This window comes from Schistocerca nitens, chromosome 1 (assembly GCF_023898315.1).
Source record: "Schistocerca nitens isolate TAMUIC-IGC-003100 chromosome 1, iqSchNite1.1, whole genome shotgun sequence".
Taxonomy (NCBI): domain Eukaryota; kingdom Metazoa; phylum Arthropoda; class Insecta; order Orthoptera; family Acrididae; genus Schistocerca; species Schistocerca nitens.
This window is the reverse complement of record NC_064614.1, coordinates 1,062,245,623-1,062,261,994: the sequence shown is the minus strand read 5'-3', so window position 1 is coordinate 1,062,261,994 and position 16,372 is coordinate 1,062,245,623. Positions and strand designations below refer to the sequence as shown.

Genomic DNA, 16,372 nt, shown 5'->3' with positions numbered 1-16,372 from the left:
GACCGCACGGCCAACCGGGCGGTCAAGTCCCATAGTACTCAGAGCCAGTTGAGCCAGTTTCTTAGAGCGTTTCATTTTAGGTTGCACCCTAGCGACCTGCCAAATATGAGCGGAATCGGTTGGCCGTGTCTGAACGAGTAGCAGCGTGCGGGCCGGCAGTGAGATAGATAGGGCGCCCAGCCCTGCCCGTGCTCCCCGCGCCGCCGCTATCAGCGCGCAGCTGCCGCGGCGCGGGTCGACCGCGCGTGGCGGGCCGGCAGTCGCCCGCGGCGCACCATGACGTCGCCGTCTCCGCCGCCGCCTGCAGCTGCGGCGCCGCCGCTGTTCGTGTCGCTGCGACGGTGAGTAGCGCTGCGCTCTGCTGCCCGCCGCACAATGGCACACTCTTCTGCTCTCCTCTTGCACCGCGCGCGTGCCTGCTCGCGTTAACTGCACGAGCTCTGCTTCAGAGGCTGCGAGGCACGCTCGCCTTGAAGAGCGCACGAAGACGGGCTACAAATGCAACAACCGACCAGTTTCGTGTACAGCCAACACAGACTCAAAGGAAGGCCTCGGCGCTTGTTCGTGACGTCACGTCAGCTAGGCGCGGCCAACGCCAGGTCTGTTGCAGGCATACTCACAATGGTGGTTGTAAAGTTGTTGCATTAATTTGTTCAGAAAGCGGTGCTGACATTCAAGACCATAAAAGTGGGTTAAAAGCTGTGAGCTATCTGAGGAAGTTAACCTTGCATTACTGCGTAACTGTTTCACCAGGTATACAGTCTAGCTTAGCAAATTGACAACCAGACTAACATTTATTATAAACTTTTAATAGTCATCTTAAGACGACCGGTGATATATATACATAAAAAGAGAATTTAAATAAAAAGAAATAAATCAGTTTATATTTGGACATTTATTTTAACTTTGATCATCGTTCCGTTAAAATTTCAGCATATTAAACTTGATTCATAACTAAACTGGTGCCTTGTTTAGGATTATGAAAATGTGAGTTGGTAAACTTATGGAACACATCAAATAGGGAGCCAAGATTGGGAGACTGCATACAACTCTGCATTCATAAAATAACACACGAAGAACGTCGAAACATATGCAAGACTAAATTAACCACAACCAACCGATTCAATTTTCACCCAAAGAAGTTACGTTCGTAGCACAATCCTGTCCGTCATGTAATTACCACACACTGGTATACTAAATTCGTACTAACTCTCTGTGAAAGCCGGCCGAAGTGGCCGTGCGGTTAAAGGCGCTGCAGTCTGGAACCGCAAGACCGCTACGGTCGCAGGTTCGAATCCTGCCTCGGGCATGGATGTTTGTGATGTCCTTAGGTTAGTTAGGTTTAAGTAGTTCTAAGTTCTAGGGGACTAATGACCTCAGCAGTTGAGTCCCATAGTGCTCAGAGCCAACTCTCTGTGAAATCTTCCCGAAAAGAATACCTGAGGGCTACTTTGATGCTTACATCACAAGCTTCACGTGGTCAACTTGGTTTACACAAAGAGTGTAACTCCACAATAATTTTGATAATTAAAATAAATTACATCGAAACGCAATTTACAAAAGAAAAACCTCGAACTGGTTACTATCGTCTTACTATTAACCTGATGGGTCAAACAATTGTATAAGCACGTGGTACTGGTCTCACAAAGTACACCGCACGTGGGTTGAACATAAAGAAAAGTTGCCATATTGAAAAATATTGTCGAGACGTCATAATATCACGCACATTCGCATTTAAGATTGATGATCTTAGATAGAGTTACTCATCAACACGTGGTTCAACTTTACACACAAAGTAGTGACAAAGCAACTACTGGAAGATATTCTGACCTTCACACTCTAATTACACTGCGTTGCAATTTAAGATAATATTAGATATTTTAGAGCTAAACCTGAAATAAAGGTGATTAAATTTTCAGTTAGGCTGAACTTAAGAAATCCATTGTCCTACGGACTTAGCAGACACACGCTTAGCCGGAGATCTTACCACTTCAGACACTCGCCGCGGACAGACTGGCCAGGGCTCCTACCGAGCGTGCTTAACAGATACAAACGGAAGTGATCAGAGAGGCAGCTTCCTATACCAACATGACAAGGGATGGACAGGACCATGCTAAGAATAGAAACCTCTCTGCTTTTAGAAAGCGTAGCTACCCGTTCCGACGTTGGTCCTACTGTTCTCTAGCAGACAGGTTTGTCTGCTACCATCAAGCATGCAACTAGAAATACATTTGCTCATTCATCCTCTCACACAGAAGGGAAGGGGGATGACAGTATCTTATCATATGCAGTATATAAAAGAAAGTGGATATAGGTTCCGTATGAGACTGTGTGACATGAATTACATATAAACTGTGTTTTAAAGTGTAGTAGTGTGACAGATCGTTCTTGTTTATGTGTAAAAGTAACACGTTCCACTGCTCTGTCTCCTCCCAGATAGTAAGAAACACCACAGTAAATTTAGAAGTGGAATGTATGCCGTAAATGACAACAGATTTAAGAAATTAACACGAAAGAAATCCAACAAAGACCTTTCATGGTGTCTCCCTCTCTCACACGGGAAAACGTGAAATTATTGGCGGTAGTTGACTAACACACATTGTTCTGAGAGATTTCTGCAATCAATTAATTGTGCAGTTCATTACACTCCTAAACAAACAGTGTACACCTGAACTTAAATTTCCACCTGTTTTAAGGACTGACATACAAAAACAACTTCAAGGTCCAGCAGCAACAGAATTCGTGCTTCTTTACCTTATTTGTAAATATGAGGAAGTTACGTTTGTACTGGGTTGCTTTTACAAGAAACTGTGAACATATTGATGCTCTTCTTTAGGTATCTTGGTTGACTATGAGGTGAGGAGCACTATCTTGCGATTGTACACGTTTGGGGATGGGGTGGGGGACAGAAGAAGAGGCAAGATAGAGATACCTGTTTTACCAAATAAATTTTTTTATCTTATAAAGTTCCTCCTTTCAGTTGCAAGAGGGGAATATTTATCTTTTCTAATGTGCATGTTTAAAAAAGTTTAAGCTCAGCAGTATTTTCGATGTATGAAGCTATTTTGTTTCCTGTTTAGAATTCCTTTCGTTGAAAACGACTGTAATCTAATGACTGGTAACAGTTGGACATTTACACATGTAAATTAGTTCACATTTCCAATGACGATGTCAAACGAAAATAAATAAATAAATAAAAGAAACGAGTTCATTGTAAGGGGGTTGGGGTAAGTTTCGATACCAAAATGGATCAAGTAAATATAGTTACTTGAATGTAAAATTTACGAAGCTTGCAATGGGGCAAAGCATGTTCTCATATTGATCTACGTTTGTTTCGACAGGATTCAGTAATACAGAACTATGATCTTCATTTGTAGCTTTACCATAGTAAGAAAATCTTTCATCTAAATAAAACAGCAGAATCCAAAACAATACCAAACATTTTGTCCAAAAATAACAGATTTATAGTGACAAGCACGCCCAGGCGTTTCTGCCTGCAACAGACCTGGCGTTGCCGTGCCTAGATGACGTGACGTCACCAACAAGCTCAATGGCTCTGAGCACTATGGGACTTAACAGCTGAGGTTATCAGTCCCCTAGAACAACTTAAACCGAACTAATCTAAGGACATCACACACATCCATGCCCGAGGCAGGATTCGGACCCGCGACCGTAGCAGTCGCGTGGATCCAGACTGAAGCGCCTAGAAGCGCTCGGCCACCACGGCCGGTCACCAACAAGCGCCGAGGCCTTCCTTTGAGTCGCTATTGGTACAGCCGACACACGTTCCGACCGACTTCAGTCAGCTATTCCAGTGCCGCCCAGTTCCCATCGTTTTGTTTACAGTTGTTGCTGTTGTTGTTGTTGTTGTCTTCAGTCCAGAGACTGGTTTGATGCAGTTCTCCGGGCTACTCTATCCCGTGCAAGCTTCTTTATCTCCCAGTACCTCTTGCAACCTACATCCTTCTGAATCTGTTTAGTGTATTCAACTCTGTGTGTCCCTCTACGATTTTTACCCTCTACGCTGCCCTCCAATACTAAATTGGTGATCCCTTGATGCCTCAGAACATGTCCTCCCAACCGATCCCTTCTTCTAGTCAAGTTGTGCCAAAAACTCCTCTTCTCATCAATTCTATTCAATACCTCCTCATTAGTTATGTGATCTACCAATCTAATCTTCAGCATTCTTCTGTAACATAACATTTCGAAAGCTTCTATTCTCTTCTTGTCCAAACTATTTATCGTCCATGTTTCACTTCCATACGTGGCTGCACGCCATACAAATACTTTCAGAAACGACTTCCTGACGCTTAAATCTATACTCGATGTTAACAAATTTCTCTTCTTCAGAAACGCTTTCCTTGCCATTGTTAGTCTACATTTTATAGCTTCTCTACTTCGACCATCATCAATTATTTTGCTCCCCAAATAGCAAAACTTATTCACTGCTTTAAGCGTCTCATTTCCCAATCTAATTCCCTCAGCATCACCCGACTTAATTCGACTACATTCCATTATCCTCGTTTTGCTTTTGTTGATGTTCATCTTATATCCTCCTTTCAAGACACTGTCCATTCCGTTCAACTGCTCTTCCAAGTCCTTTGCTGTCTCTGATAGATTACAAAGTCTTCGGCAAACCTCAAAGTTTTTATTTCTTCCCCATGGATTTTAATTCCTACTCCAAATTTTTCTTTTGTTTCCTTTACAGCTTGCTCAATATACAGATTGAATAACATCGGGGATAGGCTACAACCTTGTCTCACTCCCTTCCCAACCACTGCTTCCCTTTCCTGCTCCTCGACTCCTGTAACTGCCTTCTGGTTTCTGTACAAATTGTAAATTGCCTTTCGCTCCCTGTATTTTACCCCTGCCACCTTCAGATTTTGAAAGAGGGAATTCCAGTCAACAGTGTCAAAAGCTTTCTCTAAGGCTACAAATGCTAGAAACGTAGGTTTGCCTTTCCTTAATCTGTTTTCTAAGATAAGTCGTAGGGTCAGTATTACCTCACGTGTTCCAACATTTCTACGTATCCAAACCGATATTCCCCGAGGTCGGCTTCTACCATTTTTTCCATTCGTCTGTAAAGAATTCGTGTTAGTGTTTTGCAGCCGTGACTTATTAAACTGATAGTTCGGTAATTTTCGCATCTGTCAACACCTGCTTTCTTTGGGATTGGAATTATTATATTCTTCCTGAAGTCTGAGGGTATTTTGCCTGTCTCATACATCTTGCTCACTAGATGGTAGAGTTTTGTTAGGCCTGGCTCTCCAAAGGCTTTCAGTAGTTCTAATGGAATGTTGTCTACTCCAGGGGCCTTGTTTCGACTTAGGTCTTTCAGTGCTCTGTCAAACTCTTCACGCAGTATCGTATGTCCTATTTCATCTTCCTCTACAAAAAAATGGTTCAAATGGCTCTGAGCACTATGCGACTTAACATCTATGGTCATCAGTCCCCTAGAACTTAGAACTACTTAAACCTAACTAACCTAAGGACATCACACAACACCCAGTCATCACGAGGCTCTTCATCTACATCCTCTTCCATTTCCATAATATTGTCCTCAAGAACATCACCCTTATATAGACCCTCTATATACTCCTTTCACCTTTCTGCTTTCCCTTCTTTGCTTAGAACTGGGTTTTCATCTGAGCTTTTGATATTCATGCAAATGGTTCTCTTTTCTCCAAAGGTGTCTTTAATCTTCCTGCAGGCAGTATCTATCTTACCGCTAGTGATATGCGCATCTATATCCTTAAATTTGTCCTCTAGCCATCCCTGCTTAGCCATTTTGCACCTCCTATCGATCTCATTTTTGAGACGTTAGCGTTCCTTTTTGCCTGCTTCATTTACTGCATTTTTATATTTTCTCCTTTCATCAATTAAATTTAATATCTCTTCTGTTACCCAAGGATTTCTATTAGCCATCATCTTTTTACCTACGTGATCCTCTGCTGCCTTCACTATTTCACCTCTCAAAGCTACCCATTCTTCTTCTACAGTATTTCTTTCCCCCATTCCTGTCAATCGTTCCCTAATGCTCTCCCTGAAACTCTCTACACCCTCTGGTTCTTTCAGTTTATCCAGGTCCCATCTCCTCAAAATCTCACCTTTTTTGCAGTGTCTTCAGTTTTAATCTACAGTTCATAACCAATAGGTTGTGGTCAGAGTCCACATCTGTCCCTGGAGATGTCTTACAATTTAAAACCTGGTTCCTAAATCTCTGTCTTACCATTATGTAAACTATGTGATACCTCCTAGTATCTCCAGGTTTCTTCCATGTATACAACCTTCTTTCATGATTCTTGAACCAAGTGTTAGCAATACTCATGTTATGCTCTGTGCAAAATTCTACCAGACGGCTTCCTCTTTTATTCCTTACTCCCATTCCATATTTGCCTACTACGTTTCCTTCTCTTCCTTTTCCTACTGTCGAGTTCCAGTCACCCATGACTATTAAATTGTTTACAGTAAGTTCACTGATATTATCTTCGACGTTATGCCGCTTGGTTTGACACACAAAAACTAGGGTCTGCCTTCGCTACATTAGAGGTAACAAGGCCAAGAAAAGTCGACAGAAAATGCAGCGAAGAGAGAAATTCAGCCACGCTCTGTCACTTAAGGAGATGACAGCCGATGATCTTCGTAGTTATCTTATAACGGATGAAACGTGCTTGTCGGAGCTGCTGACCGACATGAAACCAATCTTAATGAAAAAGAATACGGTCGTGAGGGAGGGTGTAAGCTGCGAGGGGAGACTGTTAGCTACATTACGATTTCTAGCCACAGGCATCATTCACCTCAAACTCAGTGTAGTTGTATCCCCAGAGTTCATGCAAAGTGATCTACAGTTTCCTGAGGAAATACATCACAGTAAAGCAAAATACATAACACGAAATATGTCCATACCAACTCTATTTATTTTTCTGTGTAGTATAAAATATGTGCCCTATAATTTTAAGAAACTTATTTCAAATTAAAAGAAGAAGTGCTACAAATGATAGTGGCACACATCATGTAAAAAATACAGTAACAGACACATAACAAATGAACCGCTTGACAACTGTTACAACTCCAAAAAAGTCTTGCACTTTGTTCTTGACAGCAGAAGGCATGGCGATATACTGGATTTGTTTAACACTTTGTAAGTAGGCCGTTTAAGTTTATATATATATATAATGACTTTTGAACACTATTAAGCTACGCCGGCCGCGGTGGTCTCGCGGTTCTAGGCGCTCAGTCCGGAACCGCGCGACTGCTACGGTCGCAGGTTCGAATCTTGCCTCGCGCGTGGATGTGTGTGGTGTCCTTAGGTTAGTTAGGTTTAAGTAGTTCTAAGTTCTAGGGGACTGATGACCATAGATGTTAAGTCCCATAGTGCTCAGAGCCATTTGAACCATTTGAACTATTAAGCTAAATACATTGTTTGTTCTTCATCAAAATCTTTCATTTGCTAACTGTGCCTATCAGTAGTTAGTGCCTTCAGTAGTTAGAACCTTTTATTTAGCTGCCAGTATTGGCGCTCGCTGTATTGCAGTAGTTCGAGTAACGAAGATTTTTGTGAGGTAAGTGATTCATGAAAGATATAGGTTATTGTTAGTCAGGGCCATTCTTTTGCGGCGATTATTGAAAGTCAGATTGCGTAGCTCTAAAAATATTGTGTGTCAGTTTAGTGTTGAACAGAATAAGTAACGATAGAAATGTCCGAATACGTTCAATTTTGCTCAGCTGTTTGAAAAATCAAATAACGTGAGAGGTTTACCAGCACAGTAATAAATAATTTTCCAAAGGAGACGTTTCAACGTCTAACAATAAGGCCAGTACATTTTATGAATAAAAGTCCTTCGACACTCTATATTTCGTTATTTATGTTTTAATTGCGATGGGTATCTAATCTTTCTGTTCTTAGGTTTTGTCAATTCAGATAAATATTACATCCAACCTCTCTCTATTTCTTCTTTTTGATTTCATTTCCGAAAAGTGCCGGAAACAGAACCTAAAAACAGAAACAGAGAACGTCGACATTTATCCATAAAATACACTGAGATGGCAAAAGTCATGGAATATCTCCAAATATCGTGTCCGACCTCTTCCTACTCGCCGTGGTGCAGCAACTGTACGTGGCATGGAGCCAACAAGTCGTTGGAAGTCCCTTGCAGAAATACTGAGCCATGCTGCCTCTGTAGCCATTGATAATGGCGGAAGTGTTGCCGATGCACGATTTTGTGGACGAACTGACATCTCGATTATGTCCCGTAAATGTTCGATGGGATTCAAAATTGTTCAAATGGCTCTGAGCACTATGGGACTTAACTTCTGAGGTCATTAGTCCCCTAGAACTTAGAACTACTTAAACCTAACTAACCTAAGAACATCACACATATCCACGCCCGAGGCAGGATTCGAACCTGCGACTGTAGCGGTCGCGCGGTTCCAGACTGTAGCGCCTAGAACCGCTCGGCCACTCGAGCCGGCAATGGGATTCGTGTCGGGATATTTGTGTGGCCAAATAATTTCCTCGTATTGTCCAGAATATTATTCAAAACAAACGCGAACAATAACTGTGGCCCAGTGACATAGCGCATTGTCATCCATTAAAAATTCCATCGCTGTTTAGAAACATGAAGTTCGTGAGAGGCTACAAATGCTCTCCAAGTGGCCGAACATAAGCCATTTCCAGTCAATTACGGGTTCAGTTGGGCCAGAGAACCTAGTCCATTCCATGTAAACACAGCCCACACTATTGTGGAGCGATCGACTTGCACAGTGCCATGTCGACAAGCTGGGTCCATGGCTTCGTGGGATCTGCACCGCACTTGAAACCTACTATCACCTCTTACCAATTGAAATCGGGACTCAACTGACTAGGCTACGGTTTTCTAGTCATCAAGGGCCCATCGCTTATAGTCAGGAGCCCAATAGACGCGCTGCAGGCGATGTAGTGCTCTTACCAAACGCACACGCGTCGGTCGTCTGCTGCCATATCCCATTAACGCCAAATTTCGCCGCACTGTCCTAACGTACACGTTCGTCGTGCGATCCACACTGATTTCTGAGTTTATTTCAAGCATTGTTGATTGTCTGTTTGCACTGACAACTACACGCAAACGCCGCCGCTCTCTGTCGTTGAGTGAAGGCCGTCGGCCACTGCGTTGTTCACAATGAGAGATATTGCCTGAAATATGATATTCCCGGCACACTGTTAACACTGTGGATGTTCAGAGATTCCTAACGATTTCCGAAATCGAGAGTCCTATGCGTCTAGCTCCAACTACCACTCCGCGTTCAGCTTGTCAATTCCCGTCTTGCTGCCAAAACCACATCGGAAGCCGGCCGAAGTGGCCGTGCGGTTAAAGGCGCTGCAGCCTGGAACCGCGAGACCGCTACGGTCGCAGGTTCGAATCCTGCCTCGGGCGTGGATGTTTGTGATGTCATTAGGTTAGTTAGGTTTAACTAGTTCTAAGTTCTAGGGGACTAATGACCTCAGCAGTTGAGTCCCATAGTGCTCAGAACCATTTGAACCATTTGAACCACATCGGAAACCTTTTCACATGAATTACCTGAGTATAAATGAAAGCTCCGCTAGTGCACTGCCCTTTGATACCTTGTATACGCGATACTACCGCGGTCTGTATATGTGCACATCGCTGTCCTATGAATTTGTCAACTCATTGTATATATCTTTTACAGTTTCTGTGTGCCACTTGAACCCATTACGGATTCGCCAAGAAATGAAACTAGTCCTTCATTACTTGCATCTCTATTGTTGTACAGCTCACACGAAGGATCCCACAGACATATGTAGTCTCTAAATTCAACAACGATTTTAATGCTTTCCTATAGTCAAGAATAAAACCAGAAAAAAGCCAAATGTCTGTGAAAAAAGCCATACTTCCGGACCCCGCCTAACTCACTCGTTTGCCAGATAAATGGGATTAAACAGATTCTAGAGTTAGCTCTAAAAAAGCTGATTTTGCAATACTGTGGGCGGACGGCACGACAGCGCTAACTGCGCAGTTTGTTGTGGGAAGCTGTGGTGGGGGTCGGGTGAAGTAGGGTGTTGGCTGTAGGGTGGTCATACCTAATCTCTCGACTCATACCCAACCGACTGTCAGACAAGAAAAATTGATCAGTTGGCTGGACGAGGAGTCCACACTTGTCCAATTTGTCGGGCGGTTGGCGCGTGTGTAGGGCCCTTAAGGGCTTACATTAACTCGACATGTAAATCTCATAACCACAAAAGTACCCTGGACAACACAATTAAAGGATCACTCTTGGCATAATCCCGCGGTTGTCCTCCATTGCGTCGCATAAGGCTGAAATTTGACTCAAAGGTGTCTACAATCTTCATCTGTAATGGTGCAAAAGCGTGCGCCCTACGACGACAAACTCGGCCTCGACAACGCTTCAAACAGCAAAGCGTCAACACGTGTGAAAGAAACGCCACAGGTCAAAAGTTCATGTGACATGTGAGGTTGGTTAATGATGGTGCATTGGCAACAAATGTCACCGCAATTCTGCCCAATGCGACAGTCAACGCGTCGCAAGACGGGATGGCCTTGCACCCCTCCTACATTTAACCCTTCTCGCGATGCCTCCGCGATGAAGGCCAGATCCGCAACACCCAGCTTTGAAATCGTACAAGCCGGCAGGTGTGGCCGTGCTGTTCTAGGCGCTTCAGTCTGGAACCGAGTGACCGCTACGGTCGCAGGTTCGAATCCTGCCTGGGCATGGATGTGTGTGATGTCCTTAGTTAGGTTTAAGTAGTACTAAGTTCTAGGAGACTGATGACCACAGATGTTAAGTCCCATAGTGCTCAGAGCCATTTGAACCCTTTTTTTTTTTTAAATCGCTCAGTTTTCTTAAGGGTAGCCAAGGAAAACATTTCAGACACAACACTGATCAGAATGGACAAGGAAAGGCCTCAGAAGGTGGCGTAAAGGGCATCAATGAAACCATCGCTTCCCTTGGGGCGCTGGTTCCCATACATTTCACTGTCAAAAGTCACAGTTCCAGTTTGGTGAGCAACAGGACGACATTTTGACAACCTTTGACACAACTTGTAACTCGCAGACGGTTCAATCCTTGTCTAAGGACATCGTGGGCCAGAAACCCCACTGAATGTGATTACAGGACGATCGGTTTTGCTCAGGTGTACAGTGTGGAACCATTAGGGACCATTCAGAACCAGCCGAAAAAATTTGAACGCGACCTGAAGCATCAAAAGGTGCTTATGCTTTTTCAGCGCTCCCGTTTCGCGCCCTCCTGTAGCGTTATCACGGAGGGATGCGACATTGACACATGCGTGAATAAAACGGCAAACCGTTCCTCTGAGACTCCTCACTCGGACAACACCCTCGGTGCTACCTGCCTTTGCTGAGCATTAAACGAATGTACTATTATAACCAGGAATATCCGAACGATATGAATTGGTTTCGCTTGATTTGCATGTACCCACACAACGTAGCTGTCTTGCAAGTCCTCTAATCACTTTGCAGTACAAAATGTATACCACAAGAGATCACTAGAGAACACTGTTCTTTAACGTAATAAGCCCAGACGTAAATCAACACCACGATGTTGCAAACGCAAGGAAATGCTTCATTAGAAATGAGACAGTCCTTAACGTTTTTAAACTAAATTTTAACGCACTAAGTGACATTTCAAAATCACTACCACACTCATTAGAATTTGAGTTAGTTAACTCCGTCATGAAAGTGATTCCAGCAATCTTTAGGCAAAATTAAATATTTTCGTGAACAAGATATTTTTGAGACACTACCTCGACCTCTAAAGTTCTCTGACAAGTCGAAGTATTTTTGCACTTTACCTGTGAAACGTCGTTCTTAATATGAGAGGTTTGTCAAAAACTGGATGTTGAACTGCCCAGTCAGAAGCAACACGATCAACAGCGGCAAGCATTCTATGGAAACATCAAAATTACCATACTATCACCAGTAATTTCTCTATACACATGATTCACATGATTGAGCACTTATTTGTCCACATGTATGAACCTTAAAAAACGACATGAGGAACTTTGTTGTTCTGGATCTGGATTGAAACCAGGCACCTATGCCCACTGTGACTAAGCAAAGCTTTCGTGCGTGACCGAGACTCGATCACGGCAACATTCGTCACAGGTCACCAGGCATAAAGAGCCGTGAGGTACCGGAGTTATTACCAGTATAAGTTAGCAAATCTGGACATGAAAATTTGTAAGATACTACCGAAGAGGAGATGCGAATTCTTACCCCAGTTCAGCACCAAGTTTTTCTACGTCTCAAGGACAAATAAAAAAAAAGAAAAAAAGCGCGCTCTGACTTGAAATGACCATTGGGTTAAATAAAATAATGTTTCATGTGTAAGCAAGCTCACTGGCCACAGAGTTTTTGTTTGCAGCGACTTCTACCTCTGTTGTGGCCCAACCTAAATCGGCTCTGCCCCAGTTGGCAGCGAAGGGATATGATTCTTATAATGAGGATTCTGAATTACGAAGCAACCTAACGTGCTTCACTTGGCGTTACTAGACGTGTAGATCTGTTCGTGTGTTTTAAAATACGTGACCGAAGTGGGAATCGAACCCACGCTTCGCAACTAAGAAACTAGGATCAATCCACGAGACCGCTTTTTTTTTTTTTTTTCGTGCTCGGGGCGGACGTCGTAAGACATCCGTTTAAGTTCGTCTTTGATCGATTAACTCAGGTTTTTTTTTTAATTTTTTTTTTTTTAATTTTTTTTTTTTTTACAGAGGGCTGCTAACCTTCTGACCGAACACGCTGAGCTACCGTGCCGGCGACCGCTGAAGCACACATTTTCCGTATTCATGATTATGTCGTAGCGTATGATGCGCTTAGCTAAAAAATAAGTTCTCTGATAACTGGTTAATTATCAGCAGGTTTTTGACACGCAAATTATGCCAGTCTCATGTCTGCGGGATGTAAAGACGCTTCTAGCCATCATATCCTTGGTTCGAAGCAGTTTCGAAATTTTCACTGTTTCAAGGCATTTCTTAGATCCAGAAATACCATTGCAGAGTATGAAGTTACCAAGCATTTCGATTTATAGTGCCATTATCGGTATTAATTTCTTCATTCTCCTGATGCTACACGCCTGCTTCTTGGTCATTTTTAGAAGCAGTTTCCCTAAAACAGGTAAATATTTAGTTTGCAGCAAAGGGCTGCGACCTTCTGCAGTAAGTCGACTGTAACAGGTAGTTATATAGTTCTTGCCTTGTCTACGGAATGCTTTTCAAGTTAATATCGGAGATCTCCAAATATTCGTAGATTACAGTGAACCAAATTAACTGATGAAGACGTTACTTCATAATAGAAATCACGTTGCACTTTTTAATTTACTTGGGCTTAGCAACGACTCTTCAAAATATTAAAATTGTGGGAGTAAACACCACTTTCAAAGCCACAAGATGTCAATGTCTTTCGTTAAATGTCACGATCATTCTCTACAGATGACTTGGTCGACGTCACCTATTTCAAGTAGTACAAGGAAGAAAATATTGCAGAAGATAAACCGCTTTCGTTGCAATAAACTCATTTTACGTGGTCCAAGTTCACGCTTTCACGGAATGTCTCGAATTTTATTACCGACTTCAACAATGCTGAGAAATATTTCTTCATTAATCTGATGTAACTCGTATCACCGGAAAATACGCAATTGATTTATTGGACTTGATAAGTATAATACGACAGTAATTTCGTATGCAAGCAATGCATGCGATTCGCAGAATTTAGTAGTGCCGTGGCTTCTAGTTGTGTGTGTTCCTGACCTAACTGGCTCTGTATCACTTGGCCCTGACTTGTTCGTTTCACTTGATTTTATAATCACTGAAATACAAGTCACGTGACCTCCTAACGTGAGATCTTTCATTTCGTTCCTCTTTTCCTTCTGGGAGATTAGTTTTCTGCTCAGTAAGTTTTCTCCCTTCTAACCAGCGAAATGCAGCAAAATGCGGGCAGTAGTGGTTTCACAAACCGCTATTTAGCGCTGTTTAGAAGATTTCTTTTGACGTAGTCGTAGGTGAAAGAAGTTAGTTATACGTTAAAACTTCTTAAGCAGCAACGTTTACAAAATTACCGAATAAGAAAAGATTATTAACCACGTACGAAAATGTTTGAAAACAAAGTCTGCACAGTCTCGGCCAGGTCGGCACCTTCATCTGATAGCATTGCAATATACTTTGCCTAAATGGTATCATACGTTCCGTTCCTGTAGCCGTGAAAATCATTAGCTGAAATCGAGTTTAACTCCTGTTGGTATGGCACTACTAAAACTACAAAACGATTAACAACCGAAGGCGAGTTCATCCACAGACTGAGGTGTACTTATAATAGGGTAACCAGGGAAGACCGTTTGTCCTCGCCTTCCTCCAATGAGCATTGTAGGCCATACAGGGTGGTCCATTGATCGTGACCGGGCCACATATCTCACGAAATAAGAGTCAATCGAAAAAACTACAAAGACGAAACTTGTCTAGCTCGAAAGGGGGAAACCAAATGGTGCTATGGTTGGCCCGCTAGATGGCACTGCCATAGGTCAAACGGATATTAACTGCGTGCTTTTAAATAGGAACCCCCGTTTTTATTACATGTTCGTGTAGTGCGTAAAGAAATATGAATGTTTTTGTACTAGATGGCGTTGTAATAGTCACAAACATATGGTTCACAATTTTAGACGAACAGTTGGTAACAGGTAGGTTTTTTTAAATTAAAATACAGAACGTAGGTACGTTTGAACATTTTATTTCGGTTGTTCCAATGTTATACATGTACCTTTGTGAACTTAACATTTCTGAGAACGGATGCTGTTACGGAATGATTACCTGTAAATGCCACATTAATGCAATAAATGCTCAAAACGATGTCCGTCAACCTCAATGCATTTGGCAATATGTGTAACGACATTCCTCTCAACAGCGAGTAGTTCGCCTTCCGTAATGTTCGCACATGCATTGACAATGCGCTGACGCATGTTGTCAGGCGTTGTCGGTGGATCACGATAGCAAATATCCTTCAACTTTCCCCACAGAAAGAAATCCGGGGACATCAGATCCGGTGAACGTGACCTGAAGCATCAAAAGGTGCTTATGCTTTTTCAGTGCTCCCGTTTCGCGCCCTCCTGTAGCGTTATCACGGAGGGATGCGACATTGACACATGCGTGAATAAAACGGCAAACCGTTCCTCTGAGACTCCTCACTCGGACAACACCCTCGGTGCTACCTGCCTTTGCTGAGCATTAAACGAATGTACTATTATAACCAGGAATATCCGAACGATATGAATTGGTTTCGCTTGATTTGCATGTACCCACACAACGTAGCTGTCTTGCAAGTCCTCTAATCACTTTGCAGTACAAAATGTATACCACAAGAGATCACTAGAGAACACTGTTCTTTAACGTAATAAGCCCAGACGTAAATCAATACCACGATGTTGCAAACGCAAGGAAATGCTCCATTAGAAATGAGACAGTCCTTAACGTTTTTAAACTAAATTTTAACGCACTAAGTGACATTTCAAAATCACTACCACACTCATTAGAATTTGAGTTAGTTAACTCCGTCATGAAAGTGATTCCAGCAATCTTTAGGCAAAATTAAATATTTTCGTGAACAAGATATTTTTGAGACACTACCTCGACCTCTAAAGTTCTCTGACAAGTCGAAGTATTTTTGCACTTTACCTGTGAAACGTCGTTCTTAATATGAGAGGTTTGTCAAAAACTGGATGTTGAACTGCCCAGTCAGAAGCAACACGATCAACAGCGGCAAGCATTCTATGGAAACATCAAAATTACCATACTATCACCAGTAATTTCTCTATACACATGATTCACATGATTGAGCACTTATTTGTCCACATGTATGAACCTTAAAAAACGACATGAGGAACTTTGTTGTTCTGGATCTGGATTGAAACCAGGCACCTATGCCCACTGTGACTAAGCAAAGCTTTCGTGCGTGACCGAGACTCGATCACGGCAACATTCGTCACAGGTCACCAGGCATAAAGAGCCGTGAGGTACCGGAGTTATTACCAGTATAAGTTAGCAAATCTGGACATGAAAATTTGTAAGATACTACCGAAGAGGAGATGCGAATTCTTACCCCAGTTCAGCACCAAGTTTTTCTACGTCTCAAGGACAAATAAAAAAAAAGAAAAAAAGCGCGCTCTGACTTGAAATGACCATTGGGTTAAATAAAATAATGTTTCATGTGTAAGCAAGCTCACTGGCCACAGAGTTTTTGTTTGCAGCGACTTCTACCTCTGTTGTGGCCCAACCTAAATCGGCTCTGCCCCAGTTGGCAGCGAAGGGATATGATTCTTATAATGAGGATTCTGAATTACGAAGCAACCT

At 42.6% G+C, this 16,372-nt stretch overlaps 1 protein-coding gene across 1 annotated transcript in view; it reads left to right on the top strand.

The window, feature by feature from the left end:
* The first annotated feature begins 275 nt into the window (after nucleotides 1–275).
* Nucleotides 276–16,372, top strand: part of LOC126197885 (TNF receptor-associated factor 4) — a 684,818-nt gene continuing 668,721 nt past the window's right edge. The window contains exon 1 of the mRNA XM_049934673.1: nucleotides 276–341. Coding sequence (XP_049790630.1) covers nucleotides 277–341 — 65 coding nt within the window. The 5' untranslated portion in view covers nucleotide 276. The remainder of the gene's footprint in view (nucleotides 342–16,372) is intronic.